This window comes from Microcaecilia unicolor, chromosome 9 (genome assembly GCF_901765095.1).
Source record: "Microcaecilia unicolor chromosome 9, aMicUni1.1, whole genome shotgun sequence".
Taxonomy (NCBI): Eukaryota; Metazoa; Chordata; class Amphibia; order Gymnophiona; family Siphonopidae; genus Microcaecilia; species Microcaecilia unicolor.
Window position 1 is genome coordinate 23,230,162 of NC_044039.1, and position 13,759 is coordinate 23,243,920.

At 44.3% G+C, this 13,759-nt stretch overlaps 1 protein-coding gene across 1 annotated transcript in view; it reads left to right on the forward strand.

Annotated features, from left to right (window-relative positions):
- The window catches only part of LOC115478143 (methionine aminopeptidase 2-like), a 33,994-nt gene continuing 20,235 nt past the window's right edge, over positions 1 to 13,759 (forward strand). Inside the window, exons 1-4 of the mRNA XM_030215389.1 lie at positions 1 to 407; positions 3,451 to 3,552; positions 5,490 to 5,561; positions 13,189 to 13,291. Coding sequence (XP_030071249.1) covers positions 161 to 407; positions 3,451 to 3,552; positions 5,490 to 5,561; positions 13,189 to 13,291 — 524 coding nt within the window. The 5' untranslated portion in view covers positions 1 to 160. The remainder of the gene's footprint in view (positions 408 to 3,450; positions 3,553 to 5,489; positions 5,562 to 13,188; positions 13,292 to 13,759) is intronic.

The window sequence follows — 13,759 nt, forward strand, 5'->3', positions numbered from 1 at the left end:
CCCCTCCCCCCCTCCCCCGGGGAACGCTTGAATTCTCTGGCGTAGCGAGGAGCTCTCGCGCCAGCGTCATCATCTCTGCATTAGTCGCAGCAGAGCAGACGGTGTGTGAGGCGCGTGAGAGAGACGGACAGTCAGGTTCCGGAGCCGCCGCTATCCCAGCATGCCCCTGCGGGACGGCTCTCACCATAGAGCCGACGACACGGTCGGCCTCGTCTCGCCTCCTCTCTGCGGGAAGATGGCGGGCCTGCAGCGGCAGCCCCTGGCAGTCTCCGGAAAGGAAGAACAACAGGAGGAAACTCAAGTGGCGGTGGGCCCGCCTGAGAAGGTTCACGTGAACGGGGAGTTGGAGTCCGAGGAAGCTGCCAAGAAGAAGAAAAAGAAGAAGAAAAAGAGCAAAACGGCGGCAGGTAGGGGGAGGGACGGACGAGATGGGGAGGAGGAGGAGGGGAGACCCGAAGGTAGACGGGACCCTTGGGGGGGGGGGGGGGAGAGATACTCTTCGAGAGAATGAGGAAATGGGGGGGGGGGTTGGGGGAAAGGGGTGTGTGAGAAGGGGGGGGGGGAGATACTCTTCGAGAGAATGAGGAAATGGGGGGGGGGTTGGGGGAAAGGGGTGTGTGAGAAGGGGGGGGGAGAGATACTCTTCGAGAGAATGAGGAAATGGGGGGGTGGTTGGGGGAAAGGGGTGTGTGAGAAGGGGGGGGAGAGATACTCTTCGAGAGAATGAGGAAATGGGGGGGGGGTGGGTGGGGGAAAGGGGTGTGTGAGAAGGGGGGGGAGAGATGCTCTTCGAGAGAATGAGGAAATGGGGGGGTGGTTGGGGGAAAGGGGTGTGTGAGAAGGGGGGGGGGGAGAGATACTCTTCGAGAGAATGAGGAAATGAAGGGGGGGGGGGTGAGCGCTATGGAAGATAGGTTGGGGCAGGGGGTTCTGTCTGCCGAAGAAGGGCAACATCAAGAAATGTATTAAGTTATGTCCAATAAAAAAAAAGGTATCATCTTATTTTCTTTTCCATGTTTGATTTTGTTTGATTTCTGTTGATAACCTTAGGGGAAAAAAAAGGGGGGAAGGGACCGATTTGGGGATTTCAGTTACGGTTGATAGACCAAGAAAAAGAAATTATTCTTTTTGTCCCATTTTTTTAGACCCTGCTTTACACGTGTAGTGATTACAAGCTGCCCCCATTGGCCGTATACTCGTTGCGCACAGAATGTGTTGCATAATCCTTGATGGAGTCCTACTTTTGAAACTGGATGTAGACACTGCACCCGTTCGGACCGTAGTGTAAAGTCCCTTTTCAGTCTGGTGCACCACGACCCTGCTGTTTTTCCAGAGGGAACGAGCAAGAGGTTTCAGAGCAGAAGAAAACATTTGTCAAAACATCAGTTGGAGTTTGTGCAGGATGTCTCTTGGGTTCACATATTATTTTGTAGTGGTACCTACAATTTTCCATTACCAGTGCTGATAAGGACATAAAGATTGACAGTTGAAGATTTAAGTTTGTGGGTCTAGAGCTGTAAACAGAGTTTTTTTGTTTGTTTGTTTAGGATATCCAGTAATGAATATTTGTCCAGTTTATGCATATCTTTAGCCTTCTAAATCAAGAACAAGTTTATTGCGTAGCTTGGTTAGCTTAGATGCCAAACTTGTTTGTGAACCTTGAATTTTGGCGTTACAAACATATAATTAAAGGCATTTAGTGATATAGCTAGTGTTTAATGCTGTCAAGTTTTTTTTTTCTTCATGAACAGATCATTCTGTGCTGCATAAGCATATTGAGAGTCACAGAATGGCATACAGTTGATCAGCGTGACCTGGTTTGCCTTCCCTTTGTCTTGGTATGAAGTGCTTTTTGAGACTGTTTACCTTTGCTTTGGCCTTCTGAATTAGGGATGGGAAACGAGGGTTTAACTAGGAGTAAATATAAAAGGTTATTGAATATGTGTAGTTCATACTGTAGCTGCTGTTTAGTTCTAATTTTAGGGTCTCATTTTTGGGCATGAAATGTATACAGTTTTTGCTTATGTCTGTGATGTTTTATTATTTATTTATTTATTTTGGTCCACAAACTGTTCCCCAAGCTTAAGTCAGCTTAGTTCAAAACACATTAACCACAGTATTAAGCTCTCTTGGTCCTGGGGAAAACTATCTTTGTTTAAATTTTTATTGAAAAAGTTGCAGAGAAAAGAGAAAACAATACAACAGGTTAACAACACTGCAAAGCATCCTAACAATAGCACCATGATACAAACCTTAACATGCCACTGCTTATGAGAAAACAGAACCCGCACCCCTGCACTACATGTTGTTGCATGATCCATTCCACATAAGAGAAGGCTGGAAATCTGGTCTTTAGAAGTTGTAATACAATATGTGGTACCAATATAAGAGTGCTTTTTTTCCCCTCTCCAGTTCAGTCAGAACTAGACTGGGATCTGGTGCCATGAGCCTTCATCGGGTTTTCATCAATAATTTATATTCTCTCACACCCTCATCATATCTAGTTGGCATTTTAGCAACCATCCTGGGACAGGAATTATGCACTCTGGCTCTCTTCATAACTTAGATGATCAGTCAGAAATTATGAGTATAAGTGCCATTCCCATGCAGTGACCACAAGCCCTTTCTGGCCCTTGTGGGGGGGGGGGGGGGGGTGTGTATGAATAATGCCTTATGACCTGAGGAGCAGGAGAATCAAGCTGCCTACACGGTAGTTAGTGTACAGCATTTATCTGAGCCCCTGGGGATGCCCCCAAAGTTGATATTTTATATGAGAAGGGGCTTGTGTTCTTTAAATCTCATTTTATGTTACACTGGCTGATCACATAAATACTGAATAGCAGACGCTAAGAGCATTTCCTTTGAAAGACCATTCTTTATTTTAACTACAAAAAGGTGTATATCAAATCCTATCACCTTTCCCTTTTGTCGCATCTCACTAGCAGTGTTTGCCAGTACTGAAAAAGAGGCCATCTGTGTTTTATGAATAATATACAAAGATTGCCTCTTCAAACATTAATGCTAAGACTTCTGAGCAGCTGATGTTTTGAAATTTAGATTCACATGTTCCGGTCATAAGACCAAGCAAGACATCAAATATTTTCTGCTGTAACTAAGGAGACAAAGCACAGTAATGCTGAGCTGACAGATATTAGGAGATCTTATCTAAGCCACATTAATGGTGGAATATGTGAAGCATTTGACCATTATTCAGATTGCTGATGGGAGTGAAGTAGAGGGGTAGGAAACATCTATAAACCAGTAGCACTGAATCCCAGGGCAGTGCCTTGAGGAGACTTGTATGGAGAAAATCTGAGGGAAGAGAGCCAGAGATTTGACAGATTCCTGCAAAGGATGCTTGAGAACACACATCTTTTTGCTGTGCTGAAGATATTGATATTTTTCATGATGTGGACAGTAAGATTAAGTACATTTTCATTTCTTTTAAAGGACCACAGGATGTAGAGAAGGATATGGGAGCTGCCTCTATTAATGATGTAACTAAGCAACTGGAGAAACAAACATTGGATGACAAGGATGAAGATGATGATGGTAACTAGTGTGTGCATTACTAGCTAAATAACCGCTTGCTTTATATTGGCTAGAACCAATCTAAAGTGAACGTTAACAGCATGGTTGTAAGCTTTGTGCATCTGGCCCTCAGTCTGTTGACACCTGCTATAGTACTTGAATCGTGCCTAAGAAGGCTTCCTTATCCTACCAGGCCAGGGGTGCTCAACCCAGTGCTCAAGACACACCCAGGTTGTCAGGATACTCCCAATGAATATGCATGAGAGAAATTTACATGCGCTACATCCATTGTATGCAAATTTACCTCCGCATTGAGGGTATTTTGAAGACCCCCTGAGCACTGGGCTAGGAGCTGAACTAGACAATAATCAGCACATCTCATCCATTGGTAAGTTTGTAAACATTACAGCGTTGAAGTAACGGGAAAGCACTGGGATCATGGCCCTAGGAGAATTATGGAGAAGGAAGAGATGATCGCTTGGGATGTTCCCATTCCTACTGTTTTGCTACCAGCGGATGGCTGTGGAGAAAAACTTAACTGCTCCAGTGACATCATCATTATAAGGGTTGGTGTAGACTGGAATCCCCTGTTTGTGTGCATGAAAAATAAATATAAAACTTCAGCAGATTGTAAAGTGGGCTGGTGTAGTGAGGAGTGAAGAAAGCCTGATCCCTGGGGGTTTTCAGTCCATAGCCTGGTCCTGGGGCTAATGCTGGCACAGGTCGCTACGGGACCCTGCTGGAAGGGGATGGGGAATAGTGGTCCCTGGTTCCACTACGGAATCCTAGTGGGGAAAAAAAGCAGGAGCTGGCTTGGTTCTCTTTATTCCTCTAGTATCCATAAACAGAGAAAAACTCTTGCTCATACAGAACTACCCACAGTTACCACTGTCACACACAAAGATACCAAAGTGCCACTGTTGCTTACATACATTAACTTCTCAATGTGCCTTTGGAAACGGAAACTTGGTTAAAAGCAGTCTCAAAATGTGGACAGAGGGAGCATGACTTATACGTAGAATAGCCTTCCTGAGATGATATGTTGCAAAAAGATGGAGAACTTTGGGTTGACAGTGAACAGCAGAGACTGTAGCAGCTTGCCTAATAAACCGAGATACCCACCTCCTTGCAAACTCTGTTAGATAACCAAAATTCAACTTGTTTTCTTTAGTCACATCTCCTGGATGGAGGGATCCCCTAGCCTTCACAAAACTGGCATGCAGTGGCTAAATTCTGGGTATGCATGTACCATTTTCTAGGAACCTGATGTCTGCAGTCTGTCACACTGATGGCTGGGTTAAATAGGGAAAAGGGAGAGGGTTTACTGGGGCTGTACTGCTATGAGCCTTCATCCGGTTTTGATGGTGGCAGACACCCAACAAAGCACTAAGAAACTGGTGAAATAAAAAGAAAAGGGGGTGAAATGTCACTGAATTGGTGTGGTTAAGACCTTTAATCTCAGTCTTCTAAATATTACCTACATATTGGTGGTTATTTGCTGATGATCAGAAGGGAGCAAAGAATAATGCGGAACCTGAGTCAAATCAGGTAATGCCATTAGAGGGCACTGGAAGTTCAATAGCTGTGCTGTATGCTGGATTATTTTCCTCAGAACAGCAACTCTAGAAACATTCATTTAACTGACTTGTCTTCCATTGAGATTTTCACCACTCGGGCCCACATAGGGATGTACTCTTTCTGTTTAAAAAAAACCCAAAACAAACATGCACTAATGTGGAACAACATAAAAGGCGATAAGAGGAATCAAAATGAAACTAATTTTTTTGCCTGTACCTTCCAATATCTGGCCAGCTTTCTGCTGTTAAATTGGGTTTCTTGAAGCTTGGGCACTGCTAATGAGTTATTTTTAAATGCTGGTCTCTGTGTAAAGGTTGTCCTAGGTGCTTTTGTGGATAACATGTCTGTCCTTACTGACATTGAGGTTTTTGTTTTACTAGATGGAGAAGGGGAAGGAGAAGGAGACGGAGCAGCAGGGAAGAAAAAGAAGAAGAAGAGAAAGAAGCGAGGATGTGAGTCTTGAAATGCAATTTTTGGCTCCTTTTCAGAGGTGTCATTTTTGCCTGCCTTATTTCAAAGATGTTTCACCTTTTTCCTTTCCCATCTGGTTCTCATCAGGAACATGAAAGCAACTGTTCCATTATATAGCTTCGTACTATTTGGGGATAGTAGTCTTTATCAACTGACAACTGAGCTGAGACATCTCTCTTGGCATCTGTATTTTCTATCTCCTGGTGGATGGACACAATTTTCAGCCTCTGGTTCTGGGTGATTTGCTTCTGGTCTAGTTGATCTTTGTGAGTGGCTTGAGTCTGCAGAGTCCTATCTGGAGGTCTTCAGATCCTTTGTCTGTGGTCCCTGTGAATTTACTTCATCTCTCCCCAGTTTCCCATGGAGCTTTCCTTTTCCAGCACAACAGCCTAAAAAAAAAAACCAAAACAAAAAGAAAGAGGTTTACTGGAGAGTATGGGACAGAGTATTAGTCCTGAGCCTTCCTCATCTGTGGTAAGACTTGTGGAGACTGTGAGCTTGGGGGGGGGAGCAGTCGACAGGGGTAAGTCCGACTAAAGTTTGAGGTGGAACCACTTGGAGGGCTGCAAGGTCTACTTGGTGCAATATCCTGACTCGCTGCTTGAGAATGTTGTGTTGCGCTGGTGATGATAGGAGTAAATGGCGAATCTGGTGGAGGCAGTTAAGTGGTGGTTCTACTTTGGGACCGGCCGAGCGTTGGGACATTGCACTGTGAGCAAGTCAGGAATCCTGTGGGGCATAGAGGAAATGGTCGGTGGCAGCACATATTTGGATTCGGCGCTGCATCTGAGTATGTCAGGGTCTTCGGGCTCTTTGGCAGGGCTGATATGCAGTGTGATACAGGAGAGTGCAGGAACAGGCACCATTTGTTGGGGCTGACTGGCAGTGAGGAGCAGCCTCTGACTGATTAGACACAGCACAGCTGCCATCTTAAAACCTTAGGGCCTGACAGAGCATGCTGCTGCATCTGGATCTTTGTTTTCTTTGGAGTTTATATTGCTCTTACACCAGGCCTATTTATTGAAGCAGGGTCAGTCGGAGTTGCTGCAAGGTGCTACAGTTTCTCATCCTGCTGCCCCTCCGGCTCTTAAGAGATCTTGTTTAGACCTCTAGGAGTGGGCGATAGAGAGAGAAACACAGTCTTATCTAATGTGGCCTCAGTCTATTCAGAGGAGCCCTTGTTGAAGGAGCTGTTAGAGGAGGGAGATGATTTGACAGTATTGAGGTTTCATAAAAGAGTAGCTCAGTACTCTTATTTCTGAGGCACTGGCAGTGCTTTCCATTGAGGAGCCTTCTGCTTCGGCAGCAGGAGTTCCATCGTCATCTATCATGAGGTGCTTGGAGGTCCTTCTAAGGCCTTCCCAATGCATCCAGACATTCAGGACCCGATTACAGCAGAATGGGTCTCATTGGACGCAGGGCTGAGAGTGGGAAGAGCCATGGCTCGCCTCTCCCGTTCTTTCTGGAGGAGAAGGATAAATTGCAGTTTTCCAAGATGGGCTTCCTGGTTATTATGGTGACTAAGAAAACCACCTTGCCGGTGGAAAAGGGCATTGTTATAAAAGACCTACAGCCTTCAAATGACAGTGTTCAACTCATTCATGGCAAGAGCAGTCTGCAACATAAAACTAGCACCATAATGCCTTTCTGGAAGTGGGGTTTGACCTGCTTGGCGAATGCTATTTATGACATGTTACAGCCCACAATATGTCTTTGGCTTTGGCTGTTAGGGCACATCAACAACTCTGGTTGTGGCATTGGGCAGCTGAAGCAGCATCGGTCATGTCTAGTTAACCACTTGCCTGAAAGGGCAGTTTATTTGGAGACGATCTCGGTAACTTGGTGAAAGAACTGTGGGAAACTAAGCCACATCGGTTGCCAGAAGTTGCTGAAATGACTCTTGTTTTCTGTCTTCAGGGAGCTCTTGATTTCAGAACAGCAGACAGAACTGGCCTGGTCGTCAGCAATATGGTTGAGTCCTGCTTTCAGGCATGCCAATCTTCCTTTCATGAAGATAGGAAGTCCTCCTCTGTCAGCTAGATCACTCGATGCTTCCAGAGCTTCGCGATGATGCAAGGCTGGTCCATTCTTACTCCAGTGGGAGGACATCCTCAGGAGTTTCGGAAGGAGTGGTTCGAAATCACGTCAGATCAGTGGGTTCTGGATATTCTTACAGAAGGTTACCATTTGGAGTTCTCCCACCTGGTTGCTCCTCTCTTTTTGTCGAAAGGAAACCAAGGTAGTCGAGGTTCAGGCTACCGTAGATTCCTTGCTGGTACTCCGGGCCATTGTTCCAGTTCCCCAGGCCAAACAAGTACAAGGCAGGTACTCTGCCTACTTCATTGTCCTAAAGAAGGAAGGCTCCTTCCGTCCGGCCTTAGGTTTCAAGGTCTAAACTGCTTCCTCAGAGTGTCCTGCTTTCGCATAGAAGACGTTAAGAGCAGTCATAGCCTGGGTTCAAGCGGGAGAATTTCTCACCGCCCTCAATCTCAAGGAGGCGTGCTTGCATATACCCATACAGCCACTGCATCAGACGTTTCTACATTTTGAGATGCTGGGCCGTCACTTCCAGTTCAGGGCTTTGCCCTTCAGTCTCGCCACAGCTCTAAGAACATTTACCAAGGTTATGGTGGTGGTACTTGCATGTACCCGTATGGCCACTGCATCAGAGGTTTCTATGTTTTACGGTGCTGGGCTGTCACTTCCAGTTACATAGTAACATAGTAGATGACGGCAGATAAAGACCTGTACGGGCCATCCAGTTTACCCAACAAGATAAACTCATTGTATGAGCTACTTTATATGTACCCCTGACCTTGATTTGTCCTTGCCATTTTCAGGGCAAGGGCACAGACTGTAGAAATCTGCCCAGCACTAGCTTTGCTTCCCAGTTACCAGTATTGCCACCCAATCTCCGCTAAGCTTCTGTGGATCCATTCCTTCTGAACTGGATTCCTTTGTGTTTATCCCATGCATTTTTGAATTCAGTTATCGTTTTCATCTCCACCACCTCCTGTGGGAGGGCATTCCAAGTATCCACCACCCTCTCCAAGAAAAAGTACTTCCTGACATTTTTCTCGAGTCTGCCCCCCTTCAACCTCAGTTCATGTCCTCTAGTTCTACCGCCTTCCCATCTGTGGAAAAGGTTTGTTTACGGATAATGTCTGTATCATATTGCCCTTATTTCTCCTTTCCTCCAGGGTATACTTGTTCAGGTTAGTAAATCTCTCCTCGTACGTAACACAAATCCCATACCATTTTTGTAGCTTTTCTTTGCACCGTTTCAAGTCTTTTTACAACCTTAGCAAGATACAGCCTCCAAAACTGAGCACAATACTCCAGGTGGGGCTTCACCAATGACTTGTAGAGGGGCATCAACACCTCCTTTCTTCTGCTGGTTACACCTCTCTATACAGCCTATCATCCTTCTGGCTATGGCCACCGCTTTGTCGGCTTCAGATCCTCAGATACTATCACCCCTAGATCCCTCTCCTTTTCTGTGCACATCAGACTCGCCCTTCGGTCTTGCCTCAGCTCCAAGAACATTTACCAAGGTTGTGGTGGTCTTTCGGCACCAGAGAATCAGCATGCGCCCTTATTTTAGTTGCTGAGGAGTGGGCTCCTCAGGCCTTGTGGGCTTATTCTTGAAGGCGTACAGCAACATCCTGTGCTGAGATTACCTTGGATATTTGCAAACTGGCGACATGGTCGACACTGCATACCTTTGCCGAGCACTACAGAATGAACGTTGTGGCGCACTCTGAAGCCAGTTTTGGGATTTCGATTCTCAGGGTGGCGGTGCCAGGATCCCACCTACTCCAGGGATTACTTGTTCTGAAATAATGGGAAGCTATGTAATGGAAGGAAAAATTAGGCCTTATCAAATGTTTTTTTTTTTTTTTTTCTTTCCATGGGTCCTTTCCACTTTCCTAGAGTCCTGCCCAAGGTTTCTGAGATGTTTAGTCGGTGCAAAGAAATAGATCAAATAATGACTGTCACCTTGCGTGGTGCTTCCTGAATACCCCTTCTTTACAAGTTGTCTAGAGATGAGATGTCCACACTTGTTTGCTCATCTGGTAATTGTTAGGTTAGCAAGTTGTTTAAGGTGGTTGTGTTTATTCTGAGTTTCTCCTTACTGCTTGGCTACAAAAATACTGAGGAGCTGGACTGGATGTCCAGAGATGTTTCAGCTCAGGTTTTAAGTTCTCTGTCTCCACCTGCTGGTTGATGGACACAACTATTCCCATAGGTTCTGGAATAGTGAGAAGGCTAATGGAAAGGAAATTATCAGGAAAGACCTAATTTCTCTATAGTGAAGGTGGTGGAAAGTGTTTTTGTATAACCAGCACCACTGTACTAAATCCCTACTACCCTGATTCTAGCAGAGTTGTGAAACTACTTGTTCTTGGCCCATTTTTCTCCCACTGTAGAGGCTGTTATTTCTAGTCTTTTTTTTTTTTTTTTTGTATTTTTGGTAATACATAAGTACATAAGTAATGCCACACTGGGAAAAGACCAAAGGTCCATCGAGCCCAGCATCCTGTCCATGACAGCGGCCAATCCAGGCCAAGGGCACCTGGCAAGCTTCCCAAACGTACAAATATTCTATACGTTATTCCTGGAATTGTGGCTTTTTCCCAAGTCCATTTAGTAGTGGTTTATGGACTTGTCCTGTAGGAAACCGTCTAACCCCTTTTTAAACTCTGCTAAGCTAACCGCCTTCACCATGTTCTCCAGCAACGAATTCCAGAGTCCTCACTGGTTTCTGGCCACCACCACCCTATATCAGACTGGAACAGAGCATGCTATATGTATAAAACATACTAGGGAGGCTTGTAAGTGCCCCAGTTTTTGGCACGGTCTTCTCAAGGGCATTGATATCCTGAAATAAATCCTAACACCTACACTAGAATTACAGCGAGTAATTATGTGGTGTAAATTGGACACTGCTGCATTTTTGGGGGGTTTAGTTTTGTTAGTGTCATGGTGATTTCTTAGCTTAGAAATTTTGGGGAATAAAGAATACAAATTGTTCAAAACACAATTTTTGTTTTTGGAATTCTCAAATGAAAATTATGTTATTTGGTAATAGAGAAATGAATGTCATAAGAGATTGAGGATGTACTCGGCACCTTTTTCTGAGCAGTTTCGATATCTAATTGCTACATTCATTTTTTTTTATTATTGAAAAGCATAATTTATTTTACCTTTGTTTCTTAAATGCCTATTTGTAATAGAGGCTTGGGTTAACTGTTTAATATGGTGATTTTAAAATTAGTTGTTTTTTATGGTAGTGTGTGGTGCTCCTAATTAGCAATTAGAAATGTTATTATATAAATGGCCATCCTATATAATAATTCTCACCGCCAACGTTCTGTGCCTGGGACCGTAGCTCCCTAGGCTGAAGGTGGTCTGCTAGGCAGACACGCACTGACGTCATGACAGCTGATTCCAAGGCAAGGGGAGGAGTACCCTACTCTTCCCCCTGCCTTGGAATCATCTGGCCCCCCCCCCCCCGGACCGCCGAAAAGTGTCCCCTGCCGCCATTGTGTACTACCTGTGCTGATGGGGGACCCAAACCCCCGACAGCCGAAGTGTTGTTGTGCCCTTCGCGTTCCTTCCTCATCTTCTCTGGAAGATCCTCTGCGTGCGTCTGACGTCAGCACAGGTAGTACACAACGGTGGCGGTGGGCGACAGGTTCGCTGATGGGGGGGCGGGGGGGGGGAGGAATTGCCTGCCTAGGGCCCGTTTCCTTGGCTTCAGAAATGGGCCTTTTTTACTAGTTATTAATGTTTTTGTAATGTGATTTATTAGATTTTCATAATATTTACATTGTGGTTTTCCACTACAAGCCATCCTTTCTCCCCTCGGTAGTTTTTTTTTTTTTTTTTCCTTTGATTTTATATATTGTAGTTAATTTCCTACTATGGCTTTCGTATTATTGATGTAAACCGCTATGGTGGCACCTGCCCTTTAGAGGTATATCAAATCAAGGAAATTTGATCACAGGAAAGGGATGGTAAATAAGACTGAAAATACTATAATGTCTCTGTATCACTCCATGATGCGACTTCACCTTGAGTATTGCGTTCAGTTCTGGTTGCCACATGTGCACTCCCAACAACAATGTAATAGGTCACATTGATGTAACCAACAACAATGTAATATGTTAAATTGATGTAAAATGTAAGCCACATTGAACCGACAATTTTGGTTGGAAAATGTGGGGTACAAGTGCAGAAAATAAGTTAAAAAAAAATAAAATAAAAAAGAAAGATATAGCGGAATTAGAAAAGGCTCAAAGAAGAGCGACCAGAATGATAAAGGGGATTGAACTCCTCTCACATGAGGAAAGGCCAAAGAGGCTAGGGCTCTTCAGCTTGGAAAAGAGACGGATAAGTGGAGATATGACTGAGGTCTACAAAATCCAGAGTGGTGTAGAACAAGTAGATTGGGTTTCTGCCAGGTGACCTGGCTTGGCCACTGTTGGAAACAGGATACTGGGTTAGATGGACCATTGGTCTGGCCCAGTGTGGCTATTCTTCTTAAGTTACCTACAAATGCACTCAGTCTGCCGCCCCTCACTACCTCTCTACCCTCATCTCCCCCTACGTTCCTGCCCGAAACCTCCGTTCACAGGACAAATCCCTCCTCTCATTACCCTTCTCCACCACCGCCAACTCCAGGCTCTGCTCATTCTGCCTCGCCTCACCCTATGCTTGGAACAGCCTTCCTTCCCATCTTCAAGTCTTTGCTTAAAGCCCACCTCTTCAATGCTGCGTTCGGCACCTAACTCCTACCTTTCAGGAAATCCAGACTGCCCCTATCAGACTGACTGTTCACGTGTCCTTTAGATTGTAAGCTCTTTGAGCAGGGACTGTCCTGTGTTAAATTGTACAGCGCTGTGTAACCCTAGTAGCGCTTTAGAAATGTTAAGTAGTAGTAGTAGTTTTCTTTTTGTGTATGATGTATAAAACAGTTTTCTTACATTAAATATTGGATTGTTCCATTATATACCAAATCTCATTATATGTAAACTTTTTTTTTTAATCAACTGTAGTAACAGTGTGTACCATTAAACCTGTCCCAGTGCTGCTGTTTTTTTTTTTTTTTATGTGCTATTTTGAGAAAAGTTAACCGTGGCAACATGTTATTGGGAGCATGCCCAGGAGTGTGTGTCTCTCGCTTTCTGGTTGATACTGGTCCTAGGAGACTAGGAGTTTTTTTTTTTTTTTTTAATACAAGCAACTTAGGTTTCCTGTTCTTTCGGATGTGATGTTATAATTTTTTTTGCACGTTCTTTGTCTTTATTTAAATTTTAAATATCAGTATAGATGTGTCTATAGTGTTTGTTTCAGGAGTCGGTAGGCATTTCCCCCCCCCCCCCCCCCCCCCTAATTAGTATCTTTTTGATAATAGAAATACTGATTTTGTCACAAAGGTGAGCCTCAACTCCATTCAGCTGCCTCCTTTCTTTCACCCCCCTCAACTGTAATACCTTGTTCTGATTCAGGGCTCTTTTAAAGCACCTGTGGTGTAAGTGAACCACAGACCATGTTTAGTACCAGCTGCAAACGCTTTGTAAGTCTTTTATTTCTACTCAACAGCCAAAGGGCAGACAGATCCACCCTCTATTCCAATATTTGATCTGTATCCTAGTGGGATCTTTCCAAAAGGAGAGGAATGTGAATACCCACCAATGCAAGATGGGTATGTACGAATTTTAAACTGTATTAAGGCAATGATAGTAAAGTTATTAATGTTGAAAGACCGCTGGCCTAGGTGTTTATAGTTAAGTACTGGATTTCATACAGTTGCAATCAAGAGGTGACTGCTATACTTCGTAGACCTCCATACATTCCAGTGCCAATAAACAGTATTGTGGTGTGGGCTGGTAAACCTCAGTAACGATGCACTGTTTGGTTCTTTTAACCACAGTGTCTTTTATAGTCCTCACTGGTTTCTGGCCACCACTACCCTATATCATTTGCTATTAATATCCTAAGAAATCTCTTTGAGTAATTTACACTGCTATTTGCTTTTAGATATTTATACTCTTAGTAACTGTATACTCATCTTTTGAGTGTAATGTTAAATCTAGTCAGCTCGGGGATCCAGGCTACAGTTTTTAAGGAGCTGGTGGAGTGAACAGAAGTGCCCAGATTTGGGCTACATGGA